Genomic DNA, 23299 nt, shown 5'->3' on the forward strand with positions numbered 1-23299 from the left:
TGTAGCCTTGAGCTGAAGAGCTCAGGGACAGCACCCAGGCCAAGTTCAAGCCCCATGATTCTCACACACACACACACACACACACACACACACACACACACACACACACACACACACACACACACACACACACACAGACAGACAAAAAGAAAGAGAGATGAGTGAGGCGAAAGAAAAGAAATGGAAGAAAGTAGAGGAGGAAAAGGTAGAAGGGAGAAAATGATAGAAAGGGGAAGGAAGAAAGGCCAAAACATCTCAAAAGATAAAAATTACTAGATGCTAGTGGCTCATGTCTATAATCCTTGCTACTCAGAAGGCTGAGATCTGAGACCCTGGTTCGAAGAAAGCCCAGGCAGGAAAGTCTCTCTGCTAAGAAAGTAGCAAGCCAAGAGGCCTCAGAAGAGGTCAAATATGACATCATCTTGATCTGGGATTTCTAGCCTACAGAATATCTGTGCGTTTCTTAGGCTAAACTGAGAATGATGACTACTACACTAAGAAAACTTGGAAGACTTCTGTTGTTTAATATACCAGTAGTTTGCTGTGACAGCTCTAACGAACAAATATACAGGTCTTATATTCATAAATGTTGAGAACAACCTATGTTTAGATTACCTGAAAACCCCCTCTCATACATACACAATGGCTATTTTGGGGGAGTGATAGGATGTAATCATGGGGCTTGAAGTCATGGCTTAGGCACTGTCCCTGAACTTTTGTTCTCAAGGCTAATGCTCTGCCACTTTGAGCCACAGGCTACTTCTGGTTTTCTGGCTGGCTTTGACTGTAATCCTCAGATCTCAGACTCCTGAGTAGCAGGATAACATGTATGAGCCTCCAGTGCCAAATCATAATGGCCATTTTATAGCAAAAGTAGGATTAGATTACAGTCAAATTCATTGGCAACATAAAAAAGGTAGCAAGAACACTAATAGGATAGGGAGACAAACAAATAAGGCAGGTAAGCAAGTTTCTAAAAGAAAAATTCAATGAGAGAGAAAGTAATGTTAAATATCTAAGAAAGGACCATTACTCAAAAGAGAAAACAAGAAAATTCATCTAAATATTGAAAACAGTTAAGAAAAAGATAAAGTGTAAAAGAATCTAAAGTATCAGCACAGAGAGTTGTCTAACAAAGCTGAACTTGAAAAGGATACATGAGGAAGTTCATCATCCTGTCAGAAGAGCCAGGCAGAGTAATCACAAACCTACAACCCCAATACTTGGGAAATGAGGCAGGAGGATCTTAAGTTTGAGGCCAATCTGAGCTACACAGTGAAACCCTGTCTCAAAACTAGAGATGTAGGTCAATGGTAAGAAGGTAAAGCACTGGGTTTGATCCCCAACACTATTAAAAAAAAAAAATCAAACAAAACTAAAGCGTGATCTATCTATCTATCTATCTATCTATCTATCTATCTATCTATCTATCTATCTATCTATATCTATCTTTATATACAGATATATGTACACACATACACAGAATACTATGAGAATATTCTCTGGGTGGCTGGGAATGTACTTGTCTTGCATGAATGAATCCCTGGGTTCGATTCTTCAATACCACATAAACAGAAATGGGCTGTGGCTCAAGTGCTAGAGTGCTAACCTTGAGCAAAAGAAGCTCAGGAACAGTGCCCAGATCCTGAGTCCAAGCCCCAAGATCTGCCTCCCGCCCCCGAAAACAAAATTCTGTAAAAGCAATGAACTTAAGTGTTTAAACTGACAATACACAATGAACAAATAACAAAGTGAGCATAGTATAAGGCAATTCTTATTTACTTTTTATCAAGAATACACTAGAGATAGCAATACTATATATATTGCTATAAAGACAGTATTACCTTTTTTTCTGTGAGACTTCAGTAATATACTTAAAACACTGAGAACACTGGTTGACACATAGTAACTACTAGTGATTACTGTACTTTTTTTATTATCCTAGGCAAGTTATTTACAATTATGTTCATTACTGTTATTATTAAATGTGTATTATCTAAATTCACTTTTCTTTCCTATAAAATAAAAAAACAGCCGGAACTGGTGGCTTACCTCTGTAATACTAGCTTCTCAGAAGGATGAGATCTGAGGATCACAGTTCAAAGCCAGCCCGGGCAGGAAAGTCTCATTTCCAATTAACTACTAGAAAACCAGAAGTGGTACTGTGGCTTAAAGCACTAGCCTTGATAGAAAAAACTCAGGGACAGTGCCCAGGTCCTGAGTTCAAGCCCCAAGACTTAAAAACAAACAAAAAGCATTGTTATAAGAACTAAAGGATAGTCCATCACTGGTGGCTCATGCCTATAATTTTAGCTACTCAGGAGGCTGAGATCTGAGGATCATGGTTCAAATCCAGTCCAGGCACAAAGGTCCATGAGACTCTTACCTTCAATTAATCATAAGAAAGCCAAAATTGGCGCTGAGGCTCAAGTAGTAGAACACTAGCTTGAGCTGAAGAGCTCAGGGACAACACCCAAGCCCAGATGTTCAAGCCCCATGACGGACCAAAAAAGAGCCAGGAGGGAGTTTGGCCTAGTGATAAGAGTGCTTGCCTAGCAGGCATGAAGACTCATGTTTGATTCCTTTGTACCACATACATAGAAAAAGGTGGAAGTGGTGCTGTGGTTCAAGTGGCAGAGTGCTAGCCTTGAGAAAAGCCCAAGAACAGTGATCAGGCCTTGAGTTCAAGCCCCACAACTAGCAAAAAAAAAAAAAAAAAAAAAAAGAAGAAAAGAGAAAGAAAAAGAGCTAGAAATAACTCAAGTAAAATAAGGAACATTTTATTTCCCATCCCATAATTCTATGCTGAAAGAACCTACGGCTAAGTAAACTCGTTCAGCGGAATAATGTTCATCATGAATTTTACTAGCTAGTTAGCACATAATCCTAGAAGTAAAATAACACCAAAATGTAGATATTGCATCAAAATGGACTCGACTAATACCAATTTCTTATCTATTCATACTTAGAACAGTTTTTTAATATAAGTATGAGATAAAACCATTACCTTGGGTGTGCTTCCTTTGATGAACTTTTTAATTGAAGACAGTAAGCCGGTTTCATTCTTTGATGGTTTTTCTCCTCCTGAAGGCAGGCTATCATCAACCTCTGAATATTTCCTTTTTGCTCTGGCAGTGCGCTGTGTTTGAATTTGATTTGATTGCTGAGAAGTCTTCCGCGTTCTCAGCCTCATCTTTTATGGGTGCCACATGTAAAACTGTACTAGAAAAACAACAAAGGTTATTAAAATTTAACCTAGTATTTCTAAATATGGTCAGTTTATATGATTTAAAAAAATTTCTTGATTAGTTTAAAAAAAAAGTCAGGTCTCTAAGGAGATTGAAATAAACATTTTAAATGAAAAGCACTATGCTGTGTATTTTACACACATTATTATTCCAAGTGGCCTTCTCAATAACATCTGAAATACTACATCCTCTAATGTGAGTGTAACACCAAAGAGAGTATGTTTTTTCTACATTACTTTGATCCCTTGACCCACTCCAAAAATTTTCATTTGCTTAATCATTCATTTATTCTACAAATATTTAACCACATTTGAGACACAAGTCTAGGTGAGCACTGAGGAAACAGCAAACAAGGTAGGGAATAGTGGACTTTCTGGCCTTATAAAACAGTATAGAAAAATACAAATTAGTGAATAATTTAAAAAATCATAATAAGTATTTAAAAAGTGGCTGGCTCATTTTGAGACATTCCAATATTACCATATATAATGGTCCTTTAAAAAATGAATTCAGGAAGTGGTGCTGTAGCTCAAGGGGTAGGGCCTTGAGCTGAAGAGCTCAGGGACAGTGCCCAGGCCCAGAGTTAAGCCCCATGACTGACACCAAAAAAAAAAAAAAAAAAAAAAAAGAATTCAGCCAGGCAGTGGCTGACGCCTATAGCTAGGGCTACTGGAATGATACCTGAGGATCTTGGTTGAAGCCTGTCTAGGCAGAAAAGTCCATGAGACTCAATACTGTACTGGCAAAAAAATCAAAAAACAAAAAACATACAACATTGGATTCAGAGCTAGGTATGGTGGCTCACACCCATAATTACAGTTATTTTCTCAGGGCCAGGAATTTGTCCTAGTGGTAGCATGCTTACCTAGCATACATGAAGCCTTGGGTTCAATTCTCCAGAACCACATACACAGAAAAAGCCAGAAGTGGCACTGTGGCTCAAGTGGCAGTGCTATCCTTGAGCAAAAAGTGTCCAAGGACAGTGCCCAGTGCCCAGGCCCAGAATTCAAGCCCCAGGATTGACCAAAAAAAAAAAAAAAAGAAAAATGTGATCTCTATATATAATCACAGTTATTTTAATTGGAGACCAAGATGATCATGGCTCAAGGCCAGCCAAGGTAAAAAGTTATCCAGATGGCAGCTCAACAAATACACTGAGCTGGGGGGTGTAGTTCAGTGGTAGAGTGTGTGCTTCTCATGTGCAAGGTCCCTGGTTCAATTCCCATCACCTCCAATTGAGCCTTTTAACGCTTAGCAGGGCACTGTTGGCTGACTTCTATAATCCTAGCTACTCAGGAGGCTGAGATCTGAGAATTACAGCTCAAAGTCACCCCGAGCACTGAAGTCCTTGAGACTCTTATCCCCAATTAACCACCATAAACCTGGAAGAGGCACTGTGGCTTAAGTGGTAGAGGGTAGCCTTGAGCTAAAGAGCTCAAGGACAACACCCAGGCCCATAGTTCAAGCCCCATGACTGACTAAATAAATAAGGAGGGTATGAAGGCAGCGCTTAGCATGTATCCAGGCCCTGAGTTACATTACTAGACAGCAGTTCATCAGGAAGCATGTCTTCATCAGACATCAAATTTACTTGCACCTTAATCTTACAATTCCTACCATACAGAGTCCAAGAAATAAATTTCTGCTATCTATCAAATGCTTATCTATAGTTTATGTTACAGAAGCTGGTATGGACCAAAATACTGCCAAATTGGAAAGAATTACTACAGAATCTTTTCTTTTCTTCTCTTTCTTTCTTTCTCTCTCTCTTTCTCTTTCTTTCTTTCTTTCTTTCTTTCTTTCTTTCTTTCTTTCTTTCTTTCTGTTGGTCATGGGACTTGAATCTGGGCCTCGGTGCTCTCCCTGAGCTCTTCGGCTCAAGGCTAGCACTCTACCACTTGAGCTGTGCACAGCACCAGTTTTGGTTTTGAACTATGATCCTCAGATCTCAGCCTCCTAAGTAGCTAGGGTTACAGGTGTGAGCCAGTAACACCTGGCTGAAGCCTCCATTTTCTAAACATATTTTCCTTAATTGAGCAGTTTTAACCTATCTTTTTAAAAACTTATTATTAAAAGATTTTATTAACACTACCTGGGGCTTGAACTCAGGACCTGAGCACTGTCCTTGGGCTTTCTCAAGGCTAGAGCTCTACCACTTGAGCAATAGCACCACTTCTGGCTTTTTCTATGATGTGGTACTGAGGAATGGTACCCAGGTCTTTGTGCATGCTGAACAAGCACTCTACCACTAGCCCAAACTCCCAGGCCCTTAACACTGATTTTTTTACATCATATGTCAAATGTCAAGTTTAACAAACTAGTATTCAAGCATGGAATCTCTATATACAGTCACTGGCACATAAACCTAAGAACAAAATTAAAATTAAGCTGTCTTTGTATGTCATAGATACATATCATCTATATATCTATGTCTATAGAATATATATCCCATCATAGACGTATATATCTATATAGCTATATTTATATCTCCAAGTTCATGACAATGACCTTGAGTACCCAAGTATTGAGTCATCGCTGTTGTGCTATTTGAATCTAATACCCACATGTCTAGGAGACCACTGGCCTTTTGTTCCTTTTATCTTGGCTTATCTCATTCAATATGATTTGCAATAGTTCCATCCACTTCGCAGCGAATGTGATTATTTTATCTTGTTTGTTGGCTATGTAGAATTCCATTGTATATAAATACATTTTTTGTATCCATTCATCTGTAATGGAGCATCTGGGTTGTTTCTATCGCTTGGCTATTGTGAATAGTTCAATGATGAACATGGCTGTGCAAAAGCTGCCTTTTTTATTTGACTTCTTTTTCTAGTGTTAATATTATCCTTTAAAGGAATGTATCAATTACATCATCTATTATTTACTTTTTTTTTCAGTCATGTGACTTGAACTCTGGGCCTGGGCATTGTCCCTGAGCTCTTTAGCTCAAGGCTGCCGACCTACCCCTGAAGCCACAGCACCACTTCTGGTTTTCTGGTAGTTAACTGGAGGTAAGAGTCTCACTGACTTTAGTGACTTTAGTGCCTGGGCTGGCTTTGAACTGTGATCCTCAGATCTCAGCCTCCTGAGTAGCTAGGATTACAGGCATGAGCCACCACGCTTGGCTTCTATTATTTACTATTTATAAAGGAAACTTTTTATTTAAAATGCCTTTATTTTTCAGCACAGAACTCCTTAGAAAAGGAAAATTCTTACATAGCAGATACGTGGGGAATATAAATTGAAATAACAAAAACTTTGTAATAGACATAAAGTATAAAGTAGGTCTTAAAAGACTAAAGAAAAACAACTGAAGACATGTAAAAGTATCCAACTTTAAGGGTTCCACTCATTAATACTTAAAATACTGCGCTGGAGTATGACTGAGTATACAGGAGACGTCCCTAGTTAGTGTGAGGTCCTGATTTCAAACCCCAGTATGACTGGAGAGGAAAAAAAAAATTAAAATATCAATAACCTGTTGTCAGAATGGAAATAAAAGATGTACAAGGACTTCAAAAGAGAAAAGAAGGTTAGGCACCAGAAGTTCAAATATGTAATCCCACTAGGTTCTGAGAATGGTTGTTCAAAGTCGGCCCAGAAAAGAAAGTTTGTGAGAGTCTTATATCAACAAAGCCCAAAGTAAGCTGGGTGAGGTGACTCACGCGTGTAATCCTAGCTACTCAGGAGGCTGAGATCTGAGGATCAAGGTTCAAAGCCAGCCCAGGCACTAAAGAACCTGAGACTCTTATCTCCAATTAACCTCTAGAAAATGGGAAGTGGGGCTTGGCTCAAAGGTAAAGTGGTAGCCTTGAGCTGAAGAACTCAGGGACAACACCCAGGCCCAAGGGTAGGGCAGTAAGTAGCCTTGAGCTTCATAAGAGCTCAGGGACAGCACCCAGGCAACTTCAAGCCCAACTATCCACAAGCTCTATTTTGGGCTTTTATTTTTTGTAGGAGCAACACTCAGGCCCTGAGTTAATGCCCCAGTTCCAGCACATACACAAAAACAAAAGTATCAAACTAGGCAGCCACAAGCAGAAAACTAAAAATGGATCCCAGCCCGTCACCATGCACAAATATTAACTCAAAATGGATCAAAGACCTCAATATCAGACTTGAAACTATTACATGACAGTAGGAGAGACACTGGAACTCATAGGCATAGGCAAAAACTTCTTGAACAGAGTCCGAGGGACACAATAGATTGGAGAGAGACTCGACAAATGGGACTACCTAAGAATAAAGTTTCTGCACAAAGACAAAGCTACTAAAGTAGAAAGACAGCAAACCAACTGGGAAAAGATATTTACCAATAATACATCAGACAAAAAGTTAATATCCATTATCTACAGGGAACTCAAGAAACAAATATCCTCCCACCCCTGCCAACCCAACAAACCAACCCAACAAACCAATCACTAAATGGGAAAGGGAACTAAAGAGAGACCTAACAAAAGAAGAGGTTAAAATGGCAAAGAAACATATGAGAAAATGCTCATTATCCATGGGTTATAAAGGAAATGCAAATAAAGACAATCCTAAGATACCACCTTATCCCAATCAGAATGAACAATATTCTGAACTCAGACAATGACAAATGTTGGCAGGCTTGTGGAAAAACAGGAACCCTACTGCACTGCTGGTAGAAATGTAAACTAGTACTTCCACTCTTAGAGGTTCCTCAAAAAACTAAAAATAGACCTTCCCTAAGGACCTGCCATACCACTCCCTGGGCATCATAACCCAGGATATGATAAGGACACCTGCACAGCCATGTTCATCGCTGCACTATTCACAATAGCCAATGGAAACAACTCAGATGCCCCATTACAGATGAATGGATACAAAAAATGTGGTACAGTGGCGCAGTGGCTCATGCCTGTAATCCTAGCTATTTAGGAGGCTGAGATACGAGGATCAAGGTTCAAAGCCAGCACAGGCACAAAAGGACCTGAGACTTATTTCCAACTAACCTCTAGAAAATGGGAAGTGGGGCTTGGCTCAAGGGTAAGGTGGTAGCCTTGAGCTGAAGAGCTGAGGAACAGTGCCCAGGCTGAGTTCAAGTCCTATGATCCACAAAAAAGAAAAAAAAAATGTGGTACATATATACAATGGAATTCTACATAGCCACTAGACAAATAAAATAATAGCATTTGCTGGGAAGTGGACAGAACTAGAGCAAATCATGTTGAGTGAGCTAAGCCAAGACCAAAGGAACAAGAGGCAAATGGTCTCCTAGACATGTGGGGATTAGATTCAAACAGCACAACAGCGATGACTCAATACTTGGGTACTCAAGGTCATTGTCATGAACTTCAAGATATAAATATAACTATATAGACATGTAAGTCTATAATGGGATATATATTCTATAGACATATTGATAAATAGATGGATATGTATCTATGACAAAGGCAGCTTAATTTTAATTTTGTTCTTAAATTTATGTGCCAGTGACTCCATTCCATTATATAGAGACTCCATTCCTGAATACTTGTTTGTTAAACTTGACATTTGAAATATAATGTAAAAAAAAAAACTGTGTTAATTAAATCTTTTAATAAAAAAGAAACTGACAAGAAAAAGTATCTTCTATTAATATTGTTACTGTGTGTGTACGTGTGTGTATGTGCAGGTTCTGGAGGTTGAGTTCAGCACTTGGGGGCTGTCTGAGCTTTTTTGCTCAATGCTAGTGCTCTGCCACTTAATTCACAGCTGGACCTTCCAGCTGTGAATTTTGGGGTAATTCTCAGATCACAGTCTCCTGAGTAGCTAGGATCATGGGCTTGAATCACTGGCGCCTGGCTTATTGTTACTATTTTTTAAACAAACTACTGTGAACAAAGAAAGGGTAGGTAGGATATAATGATAACACAAAACTGCCAAGATAGGAAAAGGATTAAGTAAAATTAGCCTTTTTACATCATATTTTTAGTATTTACTTTTTTAAAGTAGAAAATTGTCAAGTACACAAATTACTAAGTATATTTCTTCTCTTTAATTCTGGACTAAAAAAATTGACTAAAAAATTGACATTTCACAATAGCAAACAGATTGGAAAGATAAGAGGGACTAGAAAAAAAATTAGCAAGAGGTAGCCAGTGTCGTGGCTCATGTTTGTAATCACAACTCCTCTGATGCTGAAGCAAATTTGAGGTTGACCTAGGCAACTCAGTACGATCATATCTCAAAACAAAAAAATACAAAGATATGGGAGTGTAGTTCAATGACAGTATTAGCCAAGCAGGCAAGACGCCCTACATTTCTTCAATATTTACACACACACACACACACACACACACACACACACACACACCTGCCCACAAACTATGCACAGCTTTGAGGGAACCATAGTGCTTATGGGAAGAGGAAAAAGTAACCAAGGCGAGACAGGGAATCATTCTTTCTCCACCATCAATCTAGGGTTGCAACCTCTTTTCCTGAACAAGACCTTTTGTCCTAGACGGGAAGACCACTGAGAATGCCCCACTCTGAAGCCAAGATTGGATTAGACTAGAGGACCTTGCTAACAAGAATCAACGCATAGCCAGGCAGGGTGACTCAGTCTACTCAGGAGGCTGAGATCTGAGGATTGCAGTTCAAAGCCAGCCTGGGCACTAAAGAACATCAGACTCAACTCCAATTCATCACTAGAAAGTGAGAAGTGGGGCTGTGGCTCAAGAGGTAGGGCAGTAGCCTTGAGCTAAAGAGCTCAGGAACCCCTCCCAGGCCCAGAATTCGCGCCCCAAGACCCACAAAAAAGAAGAAATAAGAAGAAAGAAGAAAGAAGAAGAAAGAAGAAGGAAGAAGAAGGAAGAAGAAGGAAGAAGAAGGAAGAAGAAGGAAGAAGGAAGAAGGAAGAAGGAAGAAGGAAGAAGAAGAAGAAGAAGAAGAAGAATCAACTCACACAAGAGAATAGTAGTCTATCACTTCACAGGGATCAGAAACTAATAGAAATTCCACCACCAAGACAAAGGAAAAGACAGAAGTTAATCAAGGAAATTGAAAAATACATTCCTCCATTCCAATTCCTAGTCTAAACACAAAGTAACAGGGGAAAAGGAGGCCAATGGACACACTCCTACTTAGACAATCCTTGACATGTCCAGGAATGCAATTTTCCAGGTATAAACACTATTTTTTCAAGGGGGGATGGGGAGCTGGTACCAATTTCAGGGCTTGAACTCAGGGACTCCAGCTTTAACTTGACTTTCTCAGGGGTGAGGTGCTCATTTTGCTGATTCACTGGAGATAATGAGTATGGGAGTGTTCAGGCCCATTCGGGCCCCAGGACTGGCATCAAAAAAGAGAAGTTTCAAGGGGCCGGGAGTTTGGCCTAGTGGTTAAAGTGCTTGCCTAGCATGCATGAAGACCCAGGTTCGATTCCTCGGTACCACATACATAGAAAAAAGCCGGAAGTGGTGCTGAGGCTCAAGTGGTAGAGTGCTAGCCTTGAGGAAGGCCCAGGGACAATTGTCAGGCCTTGAGTTCAAGCCCCAGGACCCCTAAGCAGCTAGAAATACAGGCATGAGTTACTGGGACCCAGCGTGAAAGATTAATTATTAATTACTAATGTGTCCTCTGCCACACATATATGTTTTCTGAATGAAGGGAAGTAGCAGTCTACTGCTATATCATATATTGACAGGAAAATAAAACTGTTACAAAATGACAAATTAAAAATTTAAAGATAGCCATAGCTATTTAAGAAATAATACAATGAGGAGCTGGTGGCTCATGCCTGTAATTCTAGAATACTCAAGAGGCTGAGATTTGAGGGTTGTGGTATGGTCAGTCTTGGGGCCTAACCAGAGCCTAGACCCAGGGCCTGGGCACTGCTCCTGAACTTTATTGATTGGTCAAGGCTAAGCTTTACCACTTGAGCCACAGCTCCATTTCCAGGTTTTTGCTGGCTAACTGTAGATAAATGAGTTCCAGATAAGAGTTTCGGGTCCTTTTGTGCCTGGGCTGGCTTTGAACTTTGATCCTCAGATCTCAGCCTCCTGATGAGCTAAGATTATAGGTGTGATCCACTTCGCCCAGCTAAACATACTTTTAAATTACTACCTAAAGGTTATTTCACCATTTGTTAAACAGTAACCTCTTTGTACAATTGCAGATTTTTTAAACATGAATTTTAAAAGTTACTTTCACTAGTTATAAAGATGTCTTCTAGTATCATGATCTTAAATGTTCATTTTATCTTTTAGACGCTTTTCTGCTTTTTAGCCCCAAACAGTTCCTCGATATGTCCTTTCGATAGTCAACCAGTCTACGATGATGTTGAACTATATTAAATCCACAAGGTCTTCAGGTTCTTCTGGAGGGCCACATTTGACTCCCACCATTCCTTACTGCCAGATTCACAGGACTCCCAAAGGACCCCAAGAGAACCAAGCTTCTTTTGGTACCCCCCCATCATGTCTGTCTTCTATACAGAACTATATTCTTTCCACATCTCTCCTGTAAGAGTCAAAGCATAAAAAATTTAACTGTTAATGTTCCATTGATTGAACTTTCACCTCTAGTGACATCAAAAAGTTCATTTAACAAACTAATCTGTGCTTATGAATTAAAAGACAAAACATACCCAGAGAATCTGCGATTTTAAACAGGGCATTTTAGGAAGTATTCCATTTGACAGTAGAGAGACAATAAAAGATTAATAAGTACAGCCTAGGACGCCTGTAATCCTCGCTTCTCAGGAGGCCAAGTTCTGAAGATCACGACTCAAAGCTAGCCTCGGCACGAAAGTCCAAAAGGCACAAAAGTCCAGCACAAAAGTCCGTGAGACTCTTAATTCCAATGAACCACCAGAAAACCGGAAGTGGAAGTGGTGCGCTGTGGCTCAAGTGGTAGAGCACTAGCATTGAGCTGAAGAGCTCGGGGATAGTGCCCAGGCCCAGAGGTTAAGCCCCACACGACAACAACAACAGCAGCAGCAGCAGCAACAACAAAGATTAAGTACTAATGATTTTTAACAATTCTCAACCACCTAGCCTACTTACCAGTAACACACCTCAATCACCTAGCCTACCTACTTATAATATAGATCCAATTACAATTTAATACAGTTTAAATTAAAATTTAATATACTCATGCACCACTAGCAAATTTATATATGGTTTTATACATGCCTTAGGGTATATGCCAACTAAAGGGAAACTAAAGCTGCAATTGCATGGTTTTAACATGAGTTTCACATCTGTTAAAATATTCTCATTCTGGATCCAGGTATAGTGCTATACTCTGTAAGACCAGCACTTGGAAAATTGAGGCACAAGGACAGTAAGTTCAAGGGCAGCCTTGGCAACAGAGCAAAACCCTGTCTTATTTATAGACTTACATTCTTGTCCTCAAAGCAAGGCAAATGACTCCTTTTAGCCAGTCTAATAAATGGTAGGTTTTTTAACCTACACAGACAAATTATATAAGTTTGCACCCAATATGATGGTCTGTCAGCACATCTGATATTTAACTTCAAGTTTCTTTTCTACTTTATGCTTTATAACAACTTGATAAATCATAAATAAATTTAGGTTTTTTTTTCTTTCCCAAATCTGGTAAATCAGTTTCATGTGTATGTGTATGTATGTGCCAGTCCTGGGGCTTGAATTCAATGCCTGGGTGCTTGCTGTCTTTTGAGCTTTTTTGTTCAAGGTTAGCACTCTACCACTTGAGCTATAGCTCCACTTCCAGCTTTTTTTGGTGCTTAACTGGAGATAATGAGTCTCCAGGAATTTTCTGTCTAATCTGGCTCTTTTTTTGTTTTTGGTAAGTCATGGGTCTTGAACCCTTGGCCTGTTCCTGCGCTCTTCAACTCAAGGATAGCACTCTACCCCTTGAGCCACAGCGCACTACCTCTGGTTTTCTGGTGGTTAAATGGAGATAAGAGTCTCTGTATAGACTTTTGGGGCTGGGAGTTTGGCCTAGTGGTAGAGCGTTTGCCTAGCATGCATGAAGACAGGGGTTCGATTCCTTGGTACCACATACATAGAAAAATGCCAGAAGTGGTACTGGTAGCTCAAGTGGTAGAGCTCCATCCAGCTCAAGGACAATGCTCAGGCCAGAGCTCAAGCCCTAGACTGGCAAAAAAAATTTTTTTTAAAGTCTCATAGACTTTTGTGCATGGGCTGGCTTTGAATCCTGATTCTCAGATCTCAGCCACCTGAGCAGCTAGGATTATAGGCTCCTGTAATCCTATAACCCAGCACCTGGTTCCGTTTATTATTTTCATTAATGACTGGAATAGCAATACTATTTACTCATTCAACAATTCTACAATTAGAGGTCTAGAGATCAGTACATACTTTTGAACAGGCCCAAGTTCTTAAATCAGAAATAAGTAGGTTTTGTTGTACAGAAATCTTACAAAGATGCTACTTGACCAAAATCAGGAACTTAGACTCAACTAAATTTGGAAAAGATAAAACTTCTCCAATTCTCAACAGAGAAAAGTGTAACATTACTAGCACAAATGAAATTTCCAAAAGACTCTACAGAGAATGTATATTATTAAAAAATAACCATCCTGGGCCAGGAACATGGCCTAATAGTAGAGCGTTTACCCAGCATGCACGATGCCCTGGGTTCAATTCCTTAGTACCACATACACAGAAAAAGTTGGAAGCGGTGCTGTGGCTCAAGTGTTAGAGCACTAGCCTTGAGAAACCCTATGGACAGAACCCAGACCCTGAGTTCAAGCTCCAGGACTGGCCACATATGGGGGGGGGGGGGGGGGGGGGGGGGGTGTGTGTGTGTGTGTGTGTGTGTGTGTGTGTGTGTGTGTGTGTGTGTGTGTGTGTGTGTGTGTTATTCCTATGCAATTCTATTTCTATAAATTTTATAAATTAGCTATAAATTCATGAATGTTAAAGATCCCATCACTTGACAGCTTTTATGATCTTTCAATCTATAGTGAAAAGAACATCAAAAGTAGACATACTGAATCTGGGAGAATTCTTTTTTTGGTGGGTCATGGGGCTTGATCTCTGGGCCTGGGTGCTGTTCCTGAGCTCTTCAGCTCAAAGCATCCATTCTACCCCTGTGCCACAGCCCCACTAGCTAGGATTACAGGCATGAGCCACTGTGCCAGGCTGAATTCGGAGAATTCTAAAGACATAGTCTACAATGATCAACTCTGCTATTGGTAATCCAAATTTTATCAAATGCTTCCCCAAAACATCATCAAAATACAGACAGAACTAGACCTAGAACTTTTTTTTGGTCAGTCATAGGGCTTGAAGTCAAGGCCTAGGTGCTGTCCCTGAGCTCTTTTGTTCAAGGCTGGTGCTCTACCACTTTGAACCACAGCTCTACCTCAGAATTTTCTGCTGGTTACTTGGAGATAAAAGTCTCTCATCAGACTTTCTCTGCTTGGGCTGGCTTCAAGCCAAGATCTTCAGATCTCAGCCTCCAGGGCAGCAAGGATTACAGGGCTGAGCCACCAGCACCTTGCCCAAAAACTTATTTTAGATCTCTTTAAGTCATATATTTGACCCCAGTTTTAAACAAATTGGCTCAGCAAGCATCCAACATGACTGCATCTCTACTCCCGCCCCATATTTAATTGATCCTAAGAAGGATGTTCAACTTAATCCTAACAAGACTGCTTCACAAGTTGGACAGCAGTAGCTCTTGCCTGAAATCATAGCTGCTCAGAAGGCCTGAGATTTGGAGAATTGCACTTTGAAACCAGCCAGGAGAGAGAAATCACAAGACTCCAAAAAAAACAAGGAAAAGCCAAGCTTGAGCCTTGGCTCAACTGGTAGAGCACTATCTAAATGCCAACTGTTAGACTCTGAATTAGAAACATAGTAGCAGAAAACAAAATAAAACAAACCCATATAAATAAATGATTGCCTCTCATAAGAGCTACATTTCGCCTTGACTTTCTTTATGACCTTGAGCAAAGTCTATCAAATGAAGATTACAACGATGTTTGTGTTACTGCTTATTACTAAAATTTAATTTTAATATCTTGCTAACAGTAGTGATGTTCATTATCTTGCGAATACTGACGTTCTTTAAACTGGACCTACAGACCTGAAAGCTTGAGTTAGGGTAAGTACCAACTGATACATAATAGGAACAATTTTTAATCCTGACTAGCGAGGGGACTACAAAGACCCATATTCAACATGGTCAGAAAACAAATTCCAAAAACAAAGAGCCTCCTTACATTAAAAAAAAAAAAGGTAAGTAAAACTAGCTGTAACTTGCCATTTACTACCTCCTTTTTAAAGGATAACTACTGAACCACAAACGAAAATGTAAAACATAGCGAAGAATAGTGAGTCAGAATATGAAGCAATCTACAATCTGAAAATTATGCAGATAAATCTATCATTTCAAGTCACTAATTTGTATACTCACGTAGAGCAGTAATCTTAGCGGTATTGCCCTTAGTAGCCTTACAAAGATAAATCCCTGCCTTGAAGGAACATCTACTAAGTACATTTCATTTGAGGATCTTAGGGTAGTTTAAGAACTTGTATCTCTCCATAGGCTTCCCTGAGATACTCCTGAAAGTGCTTCACATCACTCACACACTCAGCTACCACTAGGGTGAGAAGTAAATAAACACCATTTACTTATGCAATTATTAGCCACAGAATTCTGTTCAAGAATGCAAAAGCAAACATTCATACAGGCAGACTCAGAAAATATTAAATGATACTAAGATTCACCCTTCAGTGACCACTATGGTACCCGGGGACCTCCCACATGGGCTTGTTCTTTACGATACCCACTCTTGATTTGAAAAGATGGCAATGTCAGCCCAACCTTTTTTTTTTTTTTTTAACAGTAAAGAAAACAAACAGAAGTGAGTGAAATCCCCTTTTCCGGCTTCTCCACAGATATTAACCAGCACCGAGATAAGAGCAACGCCCCCCTACTTAGAATGAGATGCCGGAAAAGGAAAGGGGGGGGGGAGAGAAAAAAAATAATAAAATCAGATGTGCTCAGGTTCGAAAAGGCAATCTTTTCACTTCCTCACGCAGAGGGGACCCACGGGGGGCTGGAGGCGAGGAACGTGAGGCCGGGGTGGGGGCGGGTAGCCAAGTGAAATCCAACCCCAGAAATCACAACACAGGCCTCAGCCCGAGAGCCGGAGCTGGCGGGAAGTGAGCGCTCTTTCCGTTCCCAGGGGAAAGTCCGGGCAAGAGCGGCTCCACACAGCGGCCGGACAAGGCGCCAACGGTGCATGCCTACCACCGCGCCGGGAGCGCTGGAGGACCGGGCAGCGAAGGGGAGGAGATCCCGGCAGGACGGCCCTGGAAGAGGAGGACTGAGGCAGGGAGCCGCGGCGACGTCCGGATAAAGGGGATTACCTTCACTGTGACGACAGAGAAGCGTCTTCGGGTTCCGGCGATAGTCCCGACTGCGCAACGTGTGGTGTCTTTCCCGCTTTAGCCCGCAGCAGCAAGAGAACCAGCTCCTTCAGCCAGTCGCCATTTCCCGCCTACCGACCTGCTGCACCGCACGGACAGGGACCCGGATGGAAAGCGGCCTCTCCGCGCAGGCGCGGTGACTTCCTCCTCCCCCCCCCCTCCCGCCACAATTCCGCGAGGTGGGAGGGAAGGAATGCGGGCGGCCACCGCGGGGACGACCGGGGTGTGGAGGGGGGATGGGGGGGTGGGGGGGGAAAGGCGGGGGAAGGAGGAAAGGAAAACAACTTTGACTTCCGTGAAGGGATTGAAGTACCGGACGCCGGGAAAAAAACAAAAAACAACCTCGCGAGTTCAGATCGCTGATTCAAAAAAAAAAGAACGTAAGGGTCTTAGGATGGAGTAGAACTGACAGAACCGATCGGGGTAGTCAAGGGCCTGGGGAATGTTTGTACTTTAGGGGCCTCCGTAGCCCGGTCGTAGAGTGGTCGCAGGGGAAGTAGGGAGTAAAGCGTTAGGAATGGAGAGGCGGAGACGTGAAGGACGGTTTTTCCTCCCGCTGCTAACGGAACCGCTGGAGGCCGAGTTGGGAAGGGAGGGGGTAAGGTGGGAGGAGCGCGCCCTCGGCCCGGGGGGCGGAGCTTGATGACGCGTGCCCTCGGCTCGGGGGCGGGGCTTCATGCGTCGCGCAGCCTAGCGGCTAGGTTTTAGGAGCTGTGGGCGGGGCCTGCCGGGGCGGGGCCTAGTGGGGCGGGGCGGGGCTAACGGTTTGGCGCGCAGGAGGAGGTAGTTTGTGCGGAGGACTCCCGGAGGCCCAGAGGAGATGGGGGCGGACCGTGAGCCTTTCCCCTCTGCGATTCTCTCCGGGGGCCTTCGGTTCTATTTCACGCGTGCTGTCGGCGGTGGTGGTTCTGCAGGCGGAGAACTCGGATCTTTGAGACAATTGGACTTCTCACGACAAAGCCTGCGTCAAAAGACTGGTCAGCGCCCACCGAGTAAAAAGCGTGTGTTCCCTGGGGAGTGTCCAGTCCCGGTGACACGTCAGCCTGCGAGGGATTCGGAGGCGGTTATCTAGGGACTAAAACTGCAGACCATTCTCGATATTCGATCAAGAAGAAAGAAAGAAAGAAAAAAAAACAGGTAACCTCAATACAAGTTTTTTAAAAAAAGGCAAACTACCGGTTTGAGAGGCCGAGGGCAAGGACTGGGCTGCCACCTTGCCCGGCTTGGGTGGAAGTCGGCTCTTGACAGCCTTCTTAGCTCCCCACCCCAACTGTGATAAGATGATAGGCACGAGCCACTGGCACCCTTCCCTGAAGTTATTTGACAATGGAAGAAGAATTAGGAAAGTTTGTGAAAGACTTTCGTAGAAGTTATTTCAAGCCGTTAGGTAGGGGGAGGAATGTCCTGGGGCTGGATTGGCTTGGCTTTTTCCTTCTCTGGGCTGGTGTGTGCCACGCCTCCGCTTCTGGCTTTTTGTTGGTTACACAAGCATGTGTCTGCCTAGGCTCCTCACATCTCATCCTCTTGAGTAGCCTGGATTATAGGCAGGAACCACCAACACCTAGCTAAAACAACTTTCGTATGCACTTATTTTTTCAATCCCAACAACTCAGATATTTGAGATAGGTGATATTTGTCTCCCATCCTTTCACTTCAAGACAATTTTTTTTTTTTATTTTTTGGATGGGTCATGGGGCTTGAACTTGGCTTGAACTTGAGCTCTTCAGCTCAAGGCTACCACCCTACCCTTGGGCCAAGCCCCACTTCCCATTTTCTACAGGTTAATGGGAGATAAGAGTCTCAGGTCCTGTGTCGCTGGGCTGGCTTTTAACCTTGATCCTCAAATCTCAGCCTCCAGAATAGCTAGGATTACAGGCATGAGCCACCCACCCAGGCTTGACTTTATTTTTTTTTAAAGCATGCCTTATCCAAAGGCAGTTATCATAAGCTATGAAGAAATAGTTGGAACCCTCATTCACCACCTCCTTAGGGGGGTGTATCACTGTGAGTTCAGTCAAGTTACTGGTGGTAAGCCCAAATGCTTTTTCAGTTAATTTAGGATATTAACTAAGACCATTTTCTCAGAGTAACTTGATTTTCATTTTAATTATATTTCCCCCATCAGTAACAAAGTGAACATTTGTGAAGTTCAAATGAATTTTTGAAAGAATTGATAACAAGGTGCATCCCTCTCAAGTGACATTTGTTAATGTACATAAGCTTCAGTAATAACTCTGTCAAAAATATAGATTGTCAAATTTTAATCCAGGAAATAGTAATGGGGCAGCCGAGGGAGGTCAGGAAATAGTAATGGGGCAACAGAAGGAGGTGGCTCACGCCTGTAAATCCTAGCTACTCAGGAGGCTGTGATCTAAGGATCCTGTTCAAAGCCAGCCAGGGCAGTAAAGACTCTTATTTCCAATTAACCACTAGAAAACCGGAAGTGGGGCTGTGGCTCTAGGGGTAGAATGGTAGCCTTCAGCTGAAGAGCTGAGGGACAATGCCCAGGCCCAGGGATAGGGTGGTAGCCTTGAGCTGAAGAACTCTGGGACAGCAGCTTCCAGGCCAAGTTCAAGCCCCAGGATCGACCAAAACAAACAAAAAAAACCAGTAATGGGGCACAGTGGCACACACCTGTAATACCAGCTACTTAGGAGGCAGAGGAGGATAGAGTTCAAAACTAAGTCCTCCTTTCAAAGAAAAAAAGACACACAAAACAGTTTAAAAAATTAGGTGACATATTTCAGAAATTATTTTCAAGTCATATCACATTATCCCTAAAATGAATCTTTTTATCTTTTTATATTCTGAACTTTCACTTTTTGGCTTAGTAGCAATTAACCAAGTCTCTCCAGGTCTGGCCTCTTCACTTTCACTTCACCATAGACTGTTTCCCTTGAATGAAAAATTGTATTCTTTGGAATCTTGCCAACATGAAAACTTTTTTGGAGGGTGGTGGGGGTGGTGGGTCCTGGGGCTTGAACTCAGGACCTGGGCATTGTCCCTGAGCCTTTCTGTGCTCAAGACTAGCGCACTACCACTTGAGTACCAGCACCACTTTAGGCTTGTTCTGTTTATGTGGTACTGAGGAATTGAACCGTAGGGCTTCATGCATGCTAGGTAAGTACTCTACTATTAAGCCACATTCCCAGTCCTGAGAACTTTATGTTTACATTTTTTATCATCTTTTAAAACTGTTTCCTTTCAGTGTTATTAGTCTACCTGAACTTGAATGTAAGTTCCAGACTAGATTTTGCCTCTTTTTTTTTTTTTTTGACCAGTCCTGCGGCTTGGGCTCAGAGACTCAAGGTTGTTCCTAAGCTGCTGTGCTCAAAGCTAGCACTCTACGACATGAGAAAGGGTATCAATGTTTGTGAAGTAATGCACCTTCTACCTGGTGAATATAATGTAACCCTTCTATTAAATACAATAAAAAATATATGAAAAAAAGACATTCAATATTGGTTGACTATTTGAGCTTTTTAAAAAAGCTTAAGTCTAGGCTGGGAGTTTAGCCTAGTTGTACAGTGCTTGCTTAGCATGCACAAAGACCTGGGTTTGAGTCCTCGGCACCACATACATAGAAAAAGCCAGAAGTGGTGCTATGGATCAAGTGGCAGAGTGCTAGCCTTGAGGAAAAAGCCCAAGGACAGTGCTCAGGCCCTGAGTTGAAAGACAGCTCTCCTTTCAGCTTTTTTGGTTGATTAATTGAAAATAAAAGTCTCACAGATTTTCCTGCCCACTTGGCTTTGAACTGCAATCTTCAGATCTCAGCCTCCTGAGTAACTAAAGAATACAGGCATGAGCCATTGATGTTCATATTAGTTTTACACTGAAATCTTAAGTAAATTTAACACCCATTTTTAGTTAAGCTAAACCATAAAACCAGCTGAGGGCAGTGCCCAAACCCTGAGTTCAAGTACCAGGCTAGCACAGAAAAACAAAAACAAAACAAAAAATTACTGTTTACATCAGGACTATAACTATACATATACCTGAATCAATAAAACAGTGAGTGAAACAATTTTACTTTTTAATTTATTAGAACCCAGTAATGATTTTAAAAGCAGAGTTCCCATCAAATTAACACTTAATTCAGGGCAAAATATATTAAAAAAAAAAAAAAAACCTTAAGGCAGAAGTAAAACATTATTAAAAAAAAAACCCAGCATGTCTAATACAGACTTGCAGAATGTCAGAATTCTAAGAGACACTACAATGTTAATACAGTCAGAAAGGTTATTGATTGGTCCAAGATTTGTTTATAAAATGTCTAGGCTGCTAATTGGAGAAAAATTTTGCTGTGTAAGTAACAGCTGCCATGTAATCAAGTGACAATTTTTATGTCAAAGAAACTAAGGCAGTAATTTTATGGTTTTCATTTGTGAAGATTTCACGGTATTATATACAAAATAAGTGTTACCAGGAGTATTTATAGATTTATCTCCACATGCCAATGCCCAGAAGACCTGTATCACTTTCCTTTAACTGCATTGTAAAAGTTCTGTGAACCATTCACTACAGTATTCACTGTAGGCCTGATCTCAGTGATAACAAAAGTATGAATCATTTGCTTTGATACAGCAGAAAAGCAATTTCAGTAAATTACAAAATCATTTCCTGTTGATTAAGTAATTTTAAACTGAAGGCTTAAATCTTTTGTATACCTCATCAAGTGAAGGGTTTATTTCTTCTGCAAATCTGAATTTTGACTGGAAGTTTAGTGTGTAGAGAAATAAATGTCTATGATTTATCTGTTTATTTTTCAGTATTGAGAAATCCTGGGCCTCACACATCGTTAGCAAGTGTGCTACCACTGAGCTATGCCAGCAGTCCATAGTTATCTACAGTTAGTAGTTAGCCCTTTCAAAAAACAGGCTTAACAAACTTAAGTTTCCCCCTTATAATCAAAAGCTTTTGTTTTCAGGGAGTGAGACAAAATGTACAAGTCCTTTAAATTCTAGCAATCAAAGATTAGCTCATTTATACATGCTACTGAATGTCAAAGATAAAATGCACTGAAAATAATTTTGTAAGTCTGGAAAATATGAGGTCAATGGGTTCTTAGCTAATATTAATTACAAAGATTCATTTTATTATAAACTTTTAAGCTACTTTAATAAAACAGCTGTAGACCTCACTGTACTACTATTTACCTGTGCATTAATAAAAACCTGTTAAAAGTCCTTATTTAGTAATTCTGAAAAAGTCCAGTCAAATAAGATCACTAAAGCTTCCAGAAAAAGCTTTGAAATATTGATTGCAGATTTATTTCAAGGTAGATGTAGCCCCTTTTCAAGATGTGACATTTAAATGATTATCCTCACCACCTTGAACTCTGAAAGTAAAAAACTTAGCCAGTGCTGACTATAGTTAATGGTACTGGTATTACGTAAAAATTCAAAATTGAAAATATACTGTCAATCATGCACTCCACAATTTCAAGAACTAAGGAATAACATATTTCTTTGAAGGTTATCTCACCTTTCATCAGGTGAAAGTTAATTTGCCAAAACACATCAGCACCAATATAAAATAAAAGTAGGGAAGTGACTCTGTACACATTGCCCAGGCTAGCATCCAGTTTCCCCTCATGTAACTAGCTAGCCATAACTCCTTAAAGAGCATTAAATGAGGGGTACATAGAACAGAACATCTGTTGGGCTAACGCATATATTAGTATATAAAATTTATTCAGCTGAATAACTCTTCTCACTGTGGTTATGCTATGTGCAACCTATAACCTGTACAAACATTTCTCCTGCTTGTCTATTGTGGAAAAATTAGGCTCCATAAAGTGTGAAATATACATTAGTTTGCTTTAAATGCAAAGATTAACTATTTTTGGCTCAACTGTGTCATAACCAAAAGTCTCTGAAAAAGTTCACATATGTACATGAGTACATTCCCTCATTAAAGTTTTTCCTTAAATCTATCTCAATGTATCTTTACAACGGATACAACTGATCTTTACAACAAAAGTCAAAAATGACAAAGTAGAAATGATTCAATTTTACAGCACTTTAGGTTTCGTGACATTTCCCTGTGGGGCTTAAAGGACATCATTGAAACGCTGCTTTCCGTAGTCTGCAGGATCCATTTGAAGCTCTCGTTCTTCATCATCTGTAAGTAAAACAACTGTGTATCAAGAATAATGTTTTAAAATCACTGCAGAGATCCAATTTAACAATGTCTCAGTTTTTCAGCCTTTAGGTAATTTTCTCTCATTTTTCACCTACTACCAAAACACTGCCCCTATTTTTTAGTTGCTTGCCTAAAGAATGAAAAGTCTGTAACTTTTAGAAAATTAACTGATTTTAAGAAATCTTTTGGTAACTGATAGACACATGCAAAAGTACATAGACATAACTAGGCATTAGGAATGCACAGTACTGAGGAGACAATCATTACATGTTGTTTCTATATAGATGAACATTATAGTTCATCGAATTAATAATTTGGTAGAAAGATCTGTGTATATTTTCATGCCTTAAAATTATCTTTTCTACCCTACTGCATTGCTGGTGGGAATGTAAACTAGTACAACCACTCTGGAAGGCAGTTTAGAGGTTCCTCAAAAAAATAAAAATAAAATAAACATAGACCTTTCCTATGACCCAGCCATACCACGCCTGGGCATCTACCCAGAGC

General features: G+C 40.8%; 2 protein-coding genes across 8 annotated transcripts in view; both read right to left on the reverse strand.

Moving 5' to 3' along the window:
- Ctdspl2 (CTD small phosphatase like 2) overlaps nt 1–16904 on the reverse strand; it is a 61683-nt gene extending 44779 nt beyond the window's left edge. For 2 of the 5 annotated variants that reach the window (XM_090318453.1, XM_090318449.1), the window contains exons 1-2: nt 16589–16904; nt 3008–3222 (exon numbers count right to left, since the gene is read on the reverse strand). In XM_090318453.1, the coding sequence (XP_090174579.1) occupies nt 3008–3193 (186 nt within the window). In that variant the 5' untranslated portion in view covers nt 3194–3222; nt 16589–16904. Of the gene's footprint in view, nt 1–3007; nt 3223–16469; nt 16560–16588 lie in introns of those variants that run through there. The other 3 variants (XM_090318452.1, XM_090318451.1, XM_090318450.1) reach the window with 3 other exon arrangements.
- A 5755-nt stretch (nt 16905–22659) lies between these two features.
- Golm2 (golgi membrane protein 2) overlaps nt 22660–23299 on the reverse strand; it is a 37718-nt gene continuing 37078 nt past the window's right edge. For all 3 annotated transcript variants that reach the window (XM_090318455.1, XM_090318454.1, XM_090318456.1), the window contains one exon: nt 22660–22771. In XM_090318455.1, coding sequence (XP_090174581.1) covers nt 22701–22771 — 71 coding nt within the window. In that variant the 3' untranslated portion in view covers nt 22660–22700. The remainder of the gene's footprint in view (nt 22772–23299) is intronic.

The sequence above is a fragment of the Megascapheus bottae genome, chromosome 25, assembly GCF_031878675.1.
Source record: "Megascapheus bottae isolate mThoBot1 chromosome 25, mThoBot2.hap1, whole genome shotgun sequence".
NCBI classification, from domain to species: Eukaryota; Metazoa; Chordata; class Mammalia; order Rodentia; family Geomyidae; genus Megascapheus; species Megascapheus bottae.